An 18,123-nucleotide genomic window follows, 5' to 3' on the forward strand; every position below is an offset into this window, starting at 1 on the left:
GCAGTGGAACTCTGAAGGGTTATACTCTTTAACTCTCAATGATTGCATCCTGAGCTTTTTGACAAAATCAAGGTAATATGTAGCCTTATATTTCAAACAAATGTTCATATCTCTGGAGCCGTAAGTGTTAGTGAAGAAATATAAACGGCAATCAGTTCAGCACACACAGATCTTTACAATGGCATGGCTCATTAGATTCTGGATATTCAACTGAGTTTTATAAGTCATAATAAACATAGTGAATATTAATTGTGTAATATTTTGTAAACAACTTAATACATCTGTAACCACTCAAGTTACAGACATACTGTTAGCAGCATTGTGTCCATCCATTAGCATTCATATGTGGCTAAGCAATAACATTTGTGTTACTTGTTTGTTGAGATATTTAGAAAAATATGAAAATTATGACAATTTAAATAAATAGTGTATGAACAACAGTTAATATTTCAAGCAGCACTAGATAGAGGTCAGATGTCAGTGCAGTTGTGTTGCACATCATGTAAGCTTTAAAATGAAATCTTTCTGTAGCTTGTATGTATCATGGCTTTGAATTTATAAATGCAAATATGAACAGTCTGTATTAGAGCCTAAGGTTGTCAGTAAGATCTAACTGCAGAAGAATCAGAAGGTGTAGGCCGTAATGAATTAAATAGGCTTCTGAATGAGAAGCACGTTTTATACTGGGAAATTAGATACACAGTATCTTGCTCTTAATCCCCCCGCAGTTCTCCATAGCTAGTATTTCATTCATGGCTTGGCAATGCATCATAATGACACAAAATGCCATGCTAATATGTATAGGGAGCAGAAATACTCATTTGCTCTAATGCATAATCCTGACAAAATGCACTGAAAACTGACCTGAGATGTACAATTATCATGCCTAGCTTGGAACAAACTTACTTAGCATTGCCTGTTTTATAATTTTTATCTCAAGAAGCTTCCTTTTCATGGACAGTTTTAAAATGAGCTTATTGTAGTAAGTGTTAAATTTTAAAGCAGTATAATCTGTTCCAGTTAAATAAATACAGTAAACCCTCGGTTAACCAGCACCCACGGGGATTGGTAGATGCCGGATAATTGTAGTTTCTGGTTGCTTGAGAGTTACATTAAAAATAGGCCTGATTAATACTGTACCCTATACTATTTGTTTGGTTTGACTTGCTCTTAGTTTAGGGAAAGAGGGAATTTATTCCTATCTTCCTTTTTAAAATTCTAAAACTCTAAAAATGTAACGTATGTTTCTGTGGGGGGGGGAGAAAGTGTAACACATGAAAATTGTACTGTATTTCTTGATTTTTTTTCTGATTGCTTGGGAGTTCTGGTTAACTAAGAGTTTACTGTAAATATACTTACAAGGAAACAAATAAATTCAAAAAACCCGCACACAGATCTGTATATTTATTAAATATGAATACAATTCTGCACTGCACTGCTTACAGAGCAGTGTTACTGAAAAACTAGACAATTGTATTGAGGCTCATTTTTATTTCTTTATCCCCTTCTGTTGTCATTCATTGTTCACTAGGTACAGTGAAACACGCTATAGTGTGTGTGTGTGTGTGTGTGTGTGTGTGTCTGTGTGTGTGTGTGTGTGTGTGTGTGTGTGTGTGTGTGTGTGTGTGTGTGTGTGTGTGTGTGTGTGTGTGTGTGTGTGTGTGTGTGTGTGTGTGTGTGTGTGTGTGTGTGTGTGTGTGTGTGTGTGTGTGTGTGTGTGTGTGTGTGTGTGTGTGTGTGTGTATGTGTCTGTGTATGTGTGTGTGTGTGTGTGTGTGTGTGTGTGTGTGTGTGTGTGTGTGTGTGTGTGTGTGTGTGTGTGTGTGTTTAGGCTCTGACCTTATAAATTACAGTATCTGGAAGAAGAAGACATGCTCAGCTGTGCATTAAAAAGGTTATCTGATGTTTCAGTGCTGAGTTGTTCTGCCCTTTGGTAACATAGAAGAACTAATATAGTTGCTAAAGTGTGTTGATACTATTTTACAGAAAGAATGAAGTTCTATTTTAAATTACTTATTAGCTTCTATTAATGTGTTTGGCAGGTGCATAATATCACTGAATAGAAATGTGCTTGTATAATTCCCCTCTAATTCTGTTTTGTACATAAACCTTGAGTTTTCCAGTGGTTAACTTACTCCTGCAGAATGTAAATTAGTAGTTGCTGGGTTTTATATTCCATTCATCCAAAGCTGTCAAGCTGCATCGGCCTCTTATAGTGACAGCATAAAAAGCTGCTACCATCCAGAGAGTTAACTAGGTGAGTAGGGAATGGAAGTAGATTGCCAGGCCTTCCTTCCATACTATGCACAAACACAGACACATACACACACACACACACACACACACACACACACACACACACACACACACACACACACACACACACACACACACACACACACACACGTGCGCGTGCATACATGCACACACACACACACACACACACACACACGTGCGCTCGAGCACACATATGCATACACATACACAGCCAATTTAGAGTCACAATGCATCTAATTGCATGCCGTTGGGATGTGGAAAGAAAACTTGTGTGCCTATTAAAAAAAAAAAAACATGTGAAACAGGGAGGACATGTAGATGCCACACAGAAGGGAACACAGGTGAGAACCAAACCAGAAGGCTTCTTGCTGTAAGATGGTATTGCTGCTAACAGCCCCATTGGACTTTATATTACTTTTAAATAAAAATATGGATTTTCTTCTACAAAAGAGTGAACTCAATTCCAGTAAATTTTGCTAACCATTTTTTAATTTCAGATTTAAACTGCTGAATGATGAAAACTCCTGCCATTTTCTTTTGTTTAACTGTGGTATGCGATGGCTTTCCATAAGAATCGATTTCCTTATGACAGTTTTAACTCTGGCTGTATCGCTGTTTGTGGTGCTGAGTCCTGATGGCATTGATGCATCGTACAGAGGACTGGCACTTTCCTATGTCATACAGGTAAGGAAAAAAAGTCACAATCTGTGACTGCTTTCAGTCTCTTTCTTTCAGGAAGTAGTAAGAAAGATTAGCAGGTCTGTAGTTTTAAGACAAGCTCTAGTACAGATGTGGTAGTGATTTTAACAACATGCAATGCTGCCTTTCTTTGCTTCATAAATGTTTCTCTTTGATTTGTGAACTAGGCACTAGCTGATATACTTCAATATTTTTCATTTTTCTTCTCTTTACAAAGCTTGCTTTAGGTAAAATCAGTTAAATGGTTGACTGTTGTCTACAGGCCACATATCAATCAAACAAAAAATGGGGGGAATCATAGCTTTACTGGAGCCAAGCTTAAGAACCAAATCTATTCAAGGAGGCAAGAAGCAGTTTTTTAAGTTTAAAACAATTTTTCCGCATTGTATCATTTTACAATTGAAATTGTATTTTTATGTTTCTTGTTAATGTTGCAAATGTGCTAGTCTTTACCTCTTTGACTGTGTGAATGAGGTGAAATGAGGGGAGTGGGAGGCCACACAACAAGGCTTTAGGCCCCAGCACAGCACCACTACTTCTATACTACATTTTACCAGTATAATAAACCAGCATCGAAGCAATGGCCTGCTTGTGTCCACCATGTTCTTAGACTTGTCAAAGGCATTTGACACTGTCTCGTATCAGCAACTGCTCATTTGACTCTCCTCGGTAGGACTTTCACAATACTCCTTGTGGTTTCTTAGTTACCTATTTGGAAGGCAACAAGCTGTTAAATGGCAATAAACTTACTCATCCTTTCAACCAGTTACTACAGGGGTTCTTTACGGATCTATCCTGGTTCCTCTCCTATTTAATATATTTATTAATAACCTCCACACCCCCACTCACTATGCTAGTTTAGTTCACTTCAGTATGCAGACGGCATCATTAATATGTACAGCCTCAACAATAAATAAGCTCCAAGACATTACCCAAAAATATTTCTCCTCTGTAGTAACTTGGCTCAAAGAATCAAACTTCCTACTCAACCCCAAGAAAACTAAGTTAATGCTTTTTACCTCAAAAAGTTGCCAATATCAAAACTAATTTAGATAGATAAAAATGCTTAGGATCAACCCAGCACAGAGCAAAGTCTTCAGCATATATACTTCCACATAGAATGCAGTCTCCAAAAACAGTTTTGTAATATAATGGTACACAAGAATAGTTCATTCCAGATAAGATATTAATGGTTTGATAAAGCCTTCTGGCGAAAGCGCTCACCTCTTCATGTGTCTGAATTAAAGGATATTTTATCTTATCTGGAACGAACTATTCTTGTGTACCATTATATTACAAAACTCTTTTTGGAGACTGGATTCTATGTGGATGTATATATGCTGAAGACTTTGCTCTGTGCTGAGTTGCTCCTAAGTGTTTTATCTATATAATTTATTTCTTGTTTTATTGGCTACAGAGAATTTATCCCTTGGTGGGTAACTATTTATCCTCTTGCAATATCAAAACTAATCTTTTACCATAAAGTCAGCAAATAATACCGTCATTAAAACTGTAACCAACAGTAAACCTCTAGGCATTATAATAGATTATAGTCTCAAATATGACCAGCATATACTGTGCACCATTAAATCTACACACCAGAAACTAAGGTCCCTTTATAGGATTAATGGATTCCTTACAGATACTACAAGAAAATCTCTACCCACCACCTTCTTACTGCCAACTCTCTTATACGCTACTCCTATCTTAATAAACTTAAACAATACTCAAAGACATAAACTTGCTTCCTGCTACAGTGAAATAGTTAAATTTGCCACCAGTCTCCCTCAGTGAACCCACCATTGTCATAAGCTTAAAGCAATTAAACTGGCTTGAATTCTACAACTACCTAACATATTCACAACTAACTACAGCACACAAACTCATTCATCATCCAGAAAAATGCCCTGCAATACAAAACTTATTACTGCCCTACTGTCCAGCAAGGGACCTTCATTCTAGTAACAAATTGTTACTACTGACAAATAAGTCAAATAATATTGGAGGAGACTCATTCTATTCCCAATATGTTGCTAAACTCTTGAATAGTATCCTCACACAAATAAAACTCTCTGACAAACTCAGTAGTTTTAAACCACTATTTAAACAGCATCTTGATCAATCCTGGTCTGGCAATGATCATCACCAGGTTACAACTTTGTGCTCACCGTACGGTACTCTCCAAATACTCTCCTTAAACAGAATGTTCTCAGCCACTCACTGAAATAACAGCAAAACAAGACACTTGGCCAAAAAGCAGTACTATTAACCAACCTGAATGGATGGACCACAGCGATTGGAGCAAATCACAAAAAACAATTTATTCACATTCAGTTGCATGCTTTCGTCCCAAATACCGAAGGGACTTCTTCAGAACTGGTCCATCCAGTCAGGTTGGTTAATAGCACCATTTGTTTGGCCAACTATCTTGTTTTGCTTTCATTAGTGTTTTTTTCTGAATATTTTTACGCTTTTCATTTTTTCCTATCACTGAAATGATAAAACAATGTTTATATATAAGTGCTGTCTGTACAATCCATTAAGTCGCACATGAGCTTTCTCTTTAGTACCTTCTACCTCTGTAAAACCGTAGAATGTATAAATGTAACTAGTGTGTGTGTGTGTGTGTGTGTGTGTGTGTGTGTGTGTGTGTGTGTGTGTGTGTGTGAGTGTGTGTGTATATATATATATATATATATATATATATATATATATATATATATATATATATATATAGGTTCACTATGAAATCTCAAAATACTGAAATCCCGAATTTCAGTATTTCGAAATTACATAGCCGAAACCTTCAAATCCCGAAAACCCATAATCACGAAACTCAAAGCTCACGAGCCTACACTACACACAGAGCACACAGAGAAACATACACACAACTTCCCCCCACAAGCACACAGACAAACCTAGACCACATAATAAGAAGGGGGGCAAGCCCCACCTCACCCCCCTACTTATATATATATACTAACTCTGAGATTGCACAATCAGACACACACAAAGGTAACTCACACCCACACATTTCATATTCCCTCGCATACACACATTACAGTCACAGTACACACTGACATACACTAAAGCCCCTAACCAACACACTTACAAACACATATATACCCGAGCTAACACCTAACCATTCACACACCGCAACACCAGAAGCGCTAATTCAAAATCTCCATACTTCGGGATTTTGAATTTCTCACTTCTGGTGTTTCAGGATTTCAAGGCTTTGGTGTTATAATTTCGAAATACTGAAATTCGTGATTTCAGTATTTCAAAATTATGAAGGGAACCTATATATATGTATATATATATATATATATATATATATATATATATATATATATATATATATATATATATATATATATATATAGATATATATATAGATATATATATAGATATATATATAAAACTACTGTATGTGTATAAATGGAAATGTAGCTACTCTGCATTTAACTGGAACTAAGTATAATACAATGTAACAAATGGAGCTTTTCTCCCCTGGCCTCTGCTGAAAATGGGTATTACCCATTGTTCTAAATATTTTATTTTAACATTTTTTGGTGGTCTACTTGACAGGTATAGCATTATGGAAGGACAGCTAAAGGTGTCAGGAGTGCTGTGCTGGTAACTATTTTAAACATCAAGCGAGTCCTGAAAAACAGAGACTGAAATAGGAGAAAGAACAGACTTAGATATATTAAATATGAGCTGACATTTCTCTGAATATTCATTTTTCTCTGAGGTATGTCAAGTTGTTATATATAAGTTTGGGGAGGAGGGGTGCAGGGAGTCTTGCCCCACAGCAAAAAGAAGTTTTAAGTAGAAGCCTGATTTCTGAGATTCCCTCTTCTGTGTTTTTGGTCTTTTTTTCCCGGCTTTTCAGCACTCAGTATTTTGAGTGCCGACATTTGAATAGGGAGCCTGCAGTGACATATCATTTAGCTTGATGGACATTTATTTGAAGTAGCCCCATTTCTTCAGGCTGGGGAACAACATCAGATCTTTATGCAGACAACTGTAGTCAGGATTCCACAATCTTTATGGTGAAACAACAGTAAGGGACACGGCAGTGTTTATACTCATCGTACATCTGAGATAACTGTGCAGGCTGTGGCAGTATTTGATATGATGTGACAGCTACAGTACTGCTGGCCCACTGTCTAGCTGCACAGAATTGTGTTATTTATTTGGTAGCTAATTAAATGTGACTAAGTATGTGCCCCTTTGCACTGGTACATTAGAACCACTTACCTTGTTAAGAGACATGTCCAGATCCAAACAATATACAAGGTGAACTATAGAAAATCAAGCCCAGGAGTACAGCATGGTGCCCATAAGCAGCTGACAGCCTTAATACTCTCTTCTGTTTTGTCATAATGCATACTTTGACTCTTGACTATGTCCGTCAGTAGAAACCATGTGCTTTAAGCTAGTCATGTCCTTTACGTTCACTTTTTGTTACTTGTTTGATCCAAAATTGGAAACTGTGGTGACATTACAGTACTGGAGTGGCATGAAATAGTCAAAAGAAAACATTCTCCCAATACAAAGATAGGATTTTAGACTCCAAAGTGGATCCAAATGGGCGATGGTGTTATGTGATTTTATCGGATAATGTATTTGATAAACCTATCCTACTTTTGAATATATATGCCCCATGTAGTGATCAACACAGTTTCATAGCATCATTATATCCAATATTAACACAATATGATGGTTATTATTTTGTTGTGGGTGGGGACTGGAATACCTATCAAAATCCAAAGTTGGATAGGTCTTGTCCACAAAGAGCATTTAATAAGCAGGCCGGGATAGCATTAAATGATTTTAAGGAAGATTTTCAATTATATGACCCCTTTTCTTATTCACAAGATATTAATAATGCAAATAAATACACCTTCTATTCACCATGCCACAAAATGTGGGCTAGAATAGATTACTTTTTGATATCTAAAGCACTAACGAATTTAGAACCAGTGGTGGTTATACACACTCGTCATCTATCAGATCACTCAAAAATTTCATTAAAATTTTCTAAAGATTTAAAAGACACAAGAAGGCATAGGGGTTATAATTGGTCACTCAACCCAAATCTTTTAAGTAAAAAAGAGATAGCAGACGGAATTATAAAATATTTGAAAGAATTTACAGATAGCTTGAAGCTCCAAAAACATACTCCTGACATTGAATGGGTGACAGCTAAAGCTCAAATTAGAGGATTTCTTATATAAAATCCTCATATTATAAGAAAATTCATAATAGTGATATTCAAAAACTAGAAATAAGAATAAAACAACTTGATAATGAGCTGATTCAGAATTTTAACGCTCAAACTGAGGAGGAAATGTTGAAGCTTCAAAGGGATCTCTTTTTGCTTCATAATAATAAATTAACACTTCAAGAACATAGGTGTTTAGTGAAATATGCTAATAATGTTCAAATACCATCAAAAGCACTGGCAAGGATTATAAATCAATCAAAAACAACTGGATATATTTCAGAAATACAGTATAATGACACAATATATTCTAAAGCTGAGGATATTGTTGATGTTTTTGAGAAAATCTATACTAAGGTGTATGAGGGGAAAACTGATAGGTCTCTACATAACCAGAATAAAAGTTTTCTGCAAAAAATTAACTTTCCAGAATTAGAAGAGAGCCTGCAAAGTGACCTGATTAAACCTATTTCTAAAGAAGAAATAGTATATACAATTCAACATATGAAAGCACATAAGTCGCCAGGGCCTGATGGTATTACAGCTGAATTTTACAAAGAGTTTGCTGATAGTTTGGGAAAAGAATTGTCTCATGTATTTAATTATATAACTAAAAATAAAATTAGTGACCCCCACCTCAATGCGAAAAAACAATTTTCATACATAAAACCAATTCAGATCCCCTTAACCCAGATAATTACAGACCAATAGCACTAATGAATGTGGATATGAAAATTTTAACATCAATTATAGCATCGAGACTAAAGAAGGTTTTGATATATCTAATTTCTAAGGAACAAGCTGGATTTATGGCAACTAGACAAACTAGCGATAACACACTTACATTGCATAATATGATGACGTATGCTAAACAAAACAACTTTAATATCTATGCTCTTATAATAGATGCCCAGAAAGCATTTGATAGAGTAGACATAAAGTTTTTGTTTGATGTGTTACCCTATTTTAACTTGCCCCAAGAATTCATTCAGATACTACAAATACTATATAGTAATCCATACACTACGCTATACATCAATAGGACTTATTCTAACAAAATACAGATTAAAAATGGTACTCGTCAGGGTTGTCCCATGTCCCCCTTATTGTTTAACCTATATCTAGAACCCCTATTTTTATATATCAAGCAAAATTTGTATCATAATGCACCAATAATTTATAGGAATAAAATATTAATGTCAGCATTCGCCGATGATCTTATTATTTATTGTACAACCCCAATTTCGGACAGTGAAAAGATATTAAAGCTCATAAACGAATTTTCGGTAGTTTCTAATTATAAAATTAACTTACAGAAAACGAATATCTTCCCGTTAAGAACCCCAAAACCTTTTTCATTAATGGCCCTGATGGGAAAGTTAACATGTAAAGAAAATATTAAATATTTGGGTATCAATTTCTCTACGGATAATAAGGACTTTTATAAAAATAATGTTAAACGAGTATGGGAACACATAATAGCTGATTGTGACAGATGGAAGAATTTAAAACTACCGGTATTAGCAAAAGTATCAATAGTGAAAATGAATATACTACCACGAATGTTATACATATTTAGGTCTGCCCAATTATCAATTTCAAAAACAGTTTTTAAACAAATGCATAAAGATCTAGCTAAATTTATCTGGAACCCAAAAAGAACTAGAATATCTTATGAGAAATTAATGACCCCTAAAACAAGAGAGGGACTTGAGCTACCAAACTTTGAAGCATATTATTTGATTGTAAACACTAATCCAATTTTAAGAATTGCTAATTATGATGTAACAAATACAAAATGGATACCAACTTGGGTGGTCTTGAATCATAAGCATATTTTGGATAGGAAAATAAATCCTAAAGCATTACCCTTTATGGACAAAATTAGTTTGATAAAATATGGGGTCATGGACCACATAATAACCTGTGTCTCATCCTTGCAAACTTTATTTCAGTCCGTAGATTTATTGCAATATATGATGGTTCTTCAACCTTTCCACAGGAATCCTAATTTTAAACTAAATAATCAGCTGATCGATCTCAGCAAATTTCCATTAATAGTTGATCTGACTCTATTTGATGTTTTTAATAAACTTGACTTATCGGCTTTACAAATTAGACAGGAAATGAATCTACCTAGAAGTTACATTGTTATAATGAGACAAGTTAAAGAACTTGCCTTGAGCTATTTTAGGAACTTTAAACCTGCAGCCGGATTTGTGGATAAGTGCTCTGAATTGTGGCAAGCTATCCAACAAGACACTAAATTTATAGCAACTGCATACAAATTAATTAAGGATTTGAAATTTCAGGACAAAATTTTGCTTTCAGAGTATTGGGTAAACAAAGTAACAGTAACAGACAATCAGATATTAAAAGCAATTGATATAACTAGGAAATCAGTTTATTTTCAAAAACTGATGTACACGCAATTGATGATTTGGAACAATGCATATTACACACATCTTAGATTACATAAATTTAACCCTAGGAATTCTCCAATTTGTCCATACTGTGCAGATCAAACAGCGGATCTTCTTCATAAATTCTGGAGTTGTAAATGTGTATATAAACTTTGGAACTCTCTTAAAGTACAACTGCAAAAGATGGGTTATCAAAGTTCTACACTGTCATGGGAATTTATGATTCTACACATTCCTCCAAGAGAGCTTTCCAGATCGCAGACTATTATTTGTATGAATATTTTTTTGCTGATGAAACTCTATATAGCCACAAATTGGCTAGAACCACATAAGACATCATGGAATAATTTTAAGCTTGTGGCTATAAAATATATACTAGCACATAAATTACTTCTGAAACAAACTAACAAAAATATTAATAACCCGAAAATATGGGAAAAGGTCTTCAATATTATATTAGCATGATACTGATTTTAGGAATATATTAAATATAGGAAGCATTTCATGTAGATATTGTATAAATGGTTTGTAGTAGTTATAGTGTATTATGTGTGTGATGTTTATTGTATTTTTGTAATGTTTTTGGAAAATATATTTCAATAAAAATTTATTATGGAAAAAAAAAAAAAAAGAAAACATTCTAGGATCATCAGGAAATGGAGTGACCCTTCCTACATTTGAAAATAATATATAAGAAGCAAGAAATTAATTAAAGACATCCCTCACCCCTTGGCAACAGAGGTTTTAAACAGAATGCTGCAAAAGGAGGCAGGTGATACTCTTATCAAAAGAGTTAAAGAAAACGATTAGCTAAAGCAAGCACAAATTAAAAGAAACAGATTGTTTGGGTTGATTTAAAATGTTTGATTGAGTGCTACTTGTCAGATGATGTGTTACTCCAAAGTACAAAATGATAGACCCGAAGTCGCTACAGGAGGAATACCCTTTACATAAGGCAAAGCAACTGTGGAGTGGATTGTAATGAATCAGTAGGTGAAGGATGCCTACCCCATCGAGTGAAACTGCTCCATAGCTGCTACCACTGCCTGATATGCCATATTTTCAATGGAAAATATCATAATATCTGTGTACATGTACATGTTATTATTCAAAGATGCAAACAGCTGGTCTCTACAGATTGTAAAGTGGTGCAGACATTACAATGCAGCTCTGGCATATTTCTGTGCAGGTGACATCCAATGCAGTAATGTGGTTTGCTTTACTATTGCACCAGCATGGCTGCATTACTGTGGACTCACATTACTATAAGCTGTACTAATGCGTACAGTTGGTGTACTTGTTTTCTCGAGTACTGCTGTCCTAGACATGTTGCCACCTTTGTGTGCTGTTACCTTTGCATGCATATATTACTCAGGTGTGCAGCTTGTAGCTCCCTGTCTGCAACAGGTAGAGAATTGCAAGACATGTAAACATGTATTTTTGACATATTGCTGCAGAAACAGAGTCTGTTAGCATGTTACAGTGACCAAAGGAAGACATAGCCAGTATCAGACATGTCACTCTATGTGAAATGGTGACACTATGCCTGCTGAATTGTGATGGAGTAGGACAGCTACAGTAGTTACTGTGGAGTCTGTGTTATACACTGTACCTGGCCACATCTCACTGGAACCTTCCTGGGCATAATATTACTTGAGTATAAATAGAGCTGTCCAGGAATCTTACTACAATCTGATGTATCTGCTGTAACTGAATACACTTGGCCAAGGGTGGTTCTTAAAAATGTAATTCCCCTATGGCCATGCCTGGAGTCCATATGCATATTAAACAAATGGAGGGATCAGGTGTGGAAGCTGTCTGATTTGCAGATGGATGGCACTGTCCTTTCCACAGAGATAAGATGATGTTCAAGTAAAGCAGTGTACATGTGTGCATTGCACAGAACTACAGGGTGCATGTTTGCATCATGATAATAACCGAAGTGTTATAAGTAGTTTCCTTACTTTTAGAGATATTAGCATTACTAGACATTGTTATGCTGATCAGCATGTTTTCTTTAATGCAACGTCAGGTGCACCCTTACAGATGGATGGGTGAAAGTGCTGTAAGTCTTCAGTTATAGCATCATAAATCTAATCCTGACAGATGGATGGGTGTAAGTGCTGTATGTCTTCAGTTATCACTCCATAAATCTAATCCTGTTATACACAGTCTCCCCTGCAATTCAGAAGCTTGTGAATCACACAAAATACAGGCCACATCATTCGCATATCTGCTCCATGCCTTGAGTCTTTCATGTGTGCAGTGGCATATACAGATACTCCATAGAGGAAGCCTACATTTGTGCAGAAGCTTGTGAATCACACAAAATACAGGCCACATCATTCGCATATCTGCTCCATGCCTTGAGTCTTTCATGTGTGCAGTGGCATATACAGATACTCCATAGAGGAAGCCTACATTTGTGCAGAAACTTGTGAATCACACAAAATACAGGCCACATCATTAGCATATCTGCTCCATGCCTTGAGCCTTTCATGTGTGCAGTGGCATATACAGATACTCCATAGAGGAAGCCTACATTTGTGAGACACACATAGTTCTAGTACGTGGTTTAAACTGTGTATTAGCACTACACTACTGCATTCCACATTCAAGAGTGGCTGCCACAGTATTGTGCTCTGTGCCTTGAGTTACTTATTGGTAGGGGAGGCAGCCTAGGTGATTAGCTCCATCACTGCTTGCCACTAAAAAGGGTTTAGTGGTTGTTAAATGTTAACAGCTCAAGCAGAAATAGTGGCATTGGGTGAGTGACTGTGCCTTAGTTACAGCAAGTAGGTAATTTGTGGTGACACGTACCAAAATGGAAGTGAAAATTGATGTTACATGGATGCAACTCCAAGGCCTGGTGGTGTAAGTAGTAACCTTGAATGTGGAGCTTTGTGAAGTCAGACACAAGGTGAATGTGCCCCACAAGCAGTGGCAATAGTTGGGCCGTGGATAGAAGTGGTGGAACAAGTTTACATCAGCTGAAAAGAGGGGTGAAATAGCTAAAGCCCACTGCCAATGCTTTGATGACCAAATGTGAAGAGTTTTGAGCATAACAGTTAAGGTCTTTGCCTCACAAACAAGGTACAGGATTTGATTCTGACCACAAGTTATTGGCTAGGCTTAAAATAACCCCTCAGGGCAGTTAGCCTAGTATACATCTATGTACCTATGAAACTATGAAGAAGTAGGAGGGAGAATGTTAGGGTCATCAGCTTGGTGGAAGGGGCAAAAGACCATGATCCAACTGCCTGCATAAAAAATGTCTGCAGGAGATGACAGTAGAAGTTCAGTAACTTGACTGTTCAATAGACAGGGCACATAGGGTGGAAAGACCACCCAACATGGGAGGCTGATACACCTCACTATAACATTACACAGCAACAGGTCCAAGGAGTATTTATTGGGATAAGGGACTCTGAGGAAAGGATTCAGGATGGGAAGGATGCTGGTAAGAGTCTTAACAGAATTTTCACTATTGATTTATCCTGAAGATAGCATCTTGCCCCAGTGTTAGGAAGGAGGGGACTGCAATTAGAATAGCGTACCCTTCCACATTACAGTGGCCTTAAAGAATCAAGTCTGTTGGCTGCAACCATCTTCGATGCAAGTGGTGGCTGTTGAATGGGGATTGTTCCTTAGTCAAACATCAGACAGAATCAAATACACAGACAGCTGGTAAGAAGTGACAAGCAAGAGGGGTTACAGCAAAGCAGTATGGAAATTACCCCACTGCAAGCAGATAAAGGAACAGAAACAATTAATAAAATGGACAAGTGCACTTAGCTGCTTCTGATAAACAGTGAGTGGGAGAGGTGGAGCAGAGTAGCTAAAGGGCAGAAAGCTGTGCGTCCTCCAGTACGTACAGGTAAAAGAGAGGGAAGCAGGACAGACAGATCCCAACTCAAGTCAGATTGGGAGACGGGATAGATCCTTACTCAAGTCAGATCAGGAGATGGGATAGGTTCCAACTCGAGTCATATCAGGAGATGGGATAGATACCAACTCAAGTTATATCGGGAGATGGGATAGATCCCAACTCAAGTCAGATTGGGAGATGGTTTATAGGAAAATGGATACATATGAGGAATTTAGGAAATTTTATGAAAACCTGTATGGGAAGGGATGGTGCTGTGAAGAGATAAGAGGGCAGTACTGAGTGGAACCATGAGGTCGGAGAGGTGGTGGATGAGATGAGGTACTTAAAAAGGGGAAAGGCAGGGAGTCTGAATGGATTTCTCACTGATTTCTACATTATGGAAGGATTACAAGTAAAAGAAAGGATAAATTAAGTTTTTAATGATATATTCTAAAAGGTGGCTACAGTCATGGTAATGTCTCTCAGTTCTAAGGACACACACATATCTTGCCCAAGTCCATAGACTAAACAATAAACAGGGTGAAGCATTGTATTCCTCATATGTATCCAAATGTTGGAATGCTCTCCTAGAAGACTTAAGACAAATCACAATTCCAAAATACTTCAAAGCAAACCTTAGGACCGTGTCTTGGATTCCAAACTATGTTCCTGCAACTCTTCTCTTGATTAAATGTTACTACAGCTCTGTCCATCTGTCCTCTATCTGTAGTGTCCTTTTGGTCATCTAGCATAACCTAAGCTTCTGGGTATCCCTAGAAGACCAAATAGCTTAGCCATACCTAAAATATTTTACCAAATAAACTACCATCTAGGTGTAATGCCCTTCATATTTCGTTGCACCTGTCTATTAACTTAATGGAAGTTCTTAACATCATCATTGCTACAGTAAAACTGAAATGCAACTTTGTGGAATATAATGATTTTTCAGGAGCTATCTCTTCTGTTTTTTTAAATATTTATATACTAATTTTTGTATCTTGTATATAATACTTAAAATTTGTTGAGTTCATCTGGCATTGTATTTTGTTGTACAGGATGACATCTTGTAAGATTTGCTGACTGTGGAACTTTTTTCCCCGGTCCTCCATTGAAAAGGGGCCCTTAATGGCCCAGTCGGACTTTCTCAGTGAACAAATGCTAATTAATACAAAAATAAACAATTAAATACATTTTCAGGGGAAGTATACTTATGTCTAGTGATGCTTTGTAAAAACGAGGATGCAAATTTTTTTTTGCACACACTTCTGTGATTTGTTAGATCCTTTCTTTCTGCGCCTTCTTTGTGCCCATCTGAGGATATTTTCGTTGGTGTTTACACTTATGCGGAAATAACAAGAATGTTAGCTTTATAAGCCAAATGTGTCAAAGTACATGTCAAGGTTCATTAGAAATACCATGTTGTTGTGTCTTTCGGCTTATCCCGGTTAGGGGTCGCCACAGTGGAACGCCGGTCCGCTAATGTTTGGTAGTGGATTTTTACGTGCTGAGTTACCAGCCCTGGCGCACAACCTTCAATGAAGGTACGCCCATTCATGCATGCCGCCACACAGAAGACGCTCTAGCTGAGAATCGAACGGGACAACGTCTTGCTGTAAGGCGACAACACTACCGTAGCACCACTACAGCTAATACCATGATAAGTAATAATGATTGAAAAACAACTGCACAAATCCATTCAAGTTTAACTTGATTCCATTGTAAAAAAGGTCTGACATTGTGCATCATCCAATCACCATTTTTAAGGTTTTAAGTTTTCAAAGATACTTTACGTACTTTGCTATGGTACCTTGAAAAAGCAATGGCTGTTTATTGCTGTTAACCTACATTTTATGTGTTTTGATAGAATCTTTCTGACTGGATCTTGTATACTTCTGCTTTTCAAATGTTATTTCCTTTAAATAGCCTGTTACATTCTTGTTTTAGAAAAAATATTTAAGCTCTATAACGAGATATAAAAATTAACAGAATATGCATTAATGTGAGGAAGAATGTCATTACAGAAAAGGTTGTAGCTGGATACTGTAAAAACTGATTAGTGTGGTAATGGCAAAGATCGCAGAAATTCAAGATGGCTTTGCACAGGTATATGAAAACTTTAAAAATAGGAAAGAGATAGAAGCCGAGCTTAAGTAGTTTCTGTGATACACACACACACACACACACACACACACATATATATATATATATATATATATACACACACACACACACACACACACACACACACACACACACACACACATATATATATATACACACACACACACACACACACACACACACACGCACACATATATATATATATATATATATATATATATATATATATATATATACATATACATGCACACACGCATATATATATATATATATATATATATATATATATATATATATATACACACACACACACACACACACACACACACACACACATACACTAGGTGTGGAATGAGTCTGCTGGATGCAGTGGTGCTTGTCTGTCATGCTTCTTTGGTATGAAGTTTTATTGTACACATTTTAAATTATGTGTCTCTGTATGTAAACAAAATGACTGCCAACAGTACATTTTCTTTTAATACAGTTAACGGGACTGCTTCAGATATGTGTACGAATGGGAGCAGAAACAGAAGCAAGGTTTACTTCAGTTGAACGAATTAATGAGTATGTACTGGTAAGCAGTATTTCCACAAATATTGTTAATAAAGGAAAAAAAACTTGAGTTCTCTATTTAATTATGCAGTATTATTACTATTAATTGTGCAGTTGTATAATGCTTGTTCTTTATAGTGATAACACATCAGCAGTTATTTTGCAACCTTAATGAATAATGAATGTTCAGCCCCAACCTACATTTAAGCTTTGAGTGCAGCATTTGCTTCTTCCATCTGCACAGGGCTGCTACATTACTGTGGAAACGATTAGGCATTTCCTGTGTCTCTTTCACTGAGATCTTCCTCTTTGTACTGTTCCTCCAAGTTCAGAAGTCATTGTTCCAATCCATATCTTTCAACTGTACAGATTTTCACACAATTTCCAGATTTTTGCCTCATATTTTTGGTCCATTTTTCATAGAAATGTTGTTTTCTGGCAAATCAGTGGCAAATCATTAAAGACTGAAGTTACAAAATAAGATTTCATATCCTTCAGAAAATTCATACTAATGCAAAACCTGTTATTCTAACAACTAAGTTTGTAAGAGCAAGATTTAAAAAAATGTCCCTACTTTTGGGTCTTTGTCGCAATTTTATTTATGACTTTTTTCAAATTTCTTGGTCTAAGAGGTTGAAAGGTATGTTCTAACCTTTTCCTAATCATTTCACTGATTTTCTGAATACCTCTTAAGAATACATTGTCTTGAATCCCACTCTTACTATAGTTGCCAGTATGTTTTCCAGAATTCCCAATTTATAAAGCCTGGACGTGGTACAATAGATCACCTTGCTTATTATACAGTAGATCACATGATCTCTGTGTTTTAACCTCGTTCCTTCATAGTACCGCTCAGAGTTTTCCAGTTCTCTGCAGGTATAGTGTCTGAGGACTGCTGGATTAATGTTATTTATTTATTTATTGGCATTTGATTACCGGGAAAGTCCACT

General features: G+C 36.3%; 1 protein-coding gene across 1 annotated transcript in view; it reads left to right on the plus strand.

Moving 5' to 3' along the window:
* ABCC12 (ATP binding cassette subfamily C member 12) overlaps window positions 1–18,123 on the plus strand; it is a 1,155,696-nt gene that overhangs the window by 1,016,635 nt on the left and 120,938 nt on the right. Inside the window, exons 24-25 of the mRNA XM_044081948.1 lie at window positions 2,775–2,961; window positions 17,106–17,195. Of these exons, the coding sequence (XP_043937883.1) occupies window positions 2,775–2,961; window positions 17,106–17,195 (277 nt within the window). The remainder of the gene's footprint in view (window positions 1–2,774; window positions 2,962–17,105; window positions 17,196–18,123) is intronic.

The sequence above is a fragment of the Protopterus annectens genome, chromosome 8.part1 (assembly GCF_019279795.1).
Source record: "Protopterus annectens isolate FY-2018-M chromosome 8.part1, PAN1.0, whole genome shotgun sequence".
Classification (NCBI taxonomy): domain Eukaryota; kingdom Metazoa; phylum Chordata; order Ceratodontiformes; family Protopteridae; genus Protopterus; species Protopterus annectens.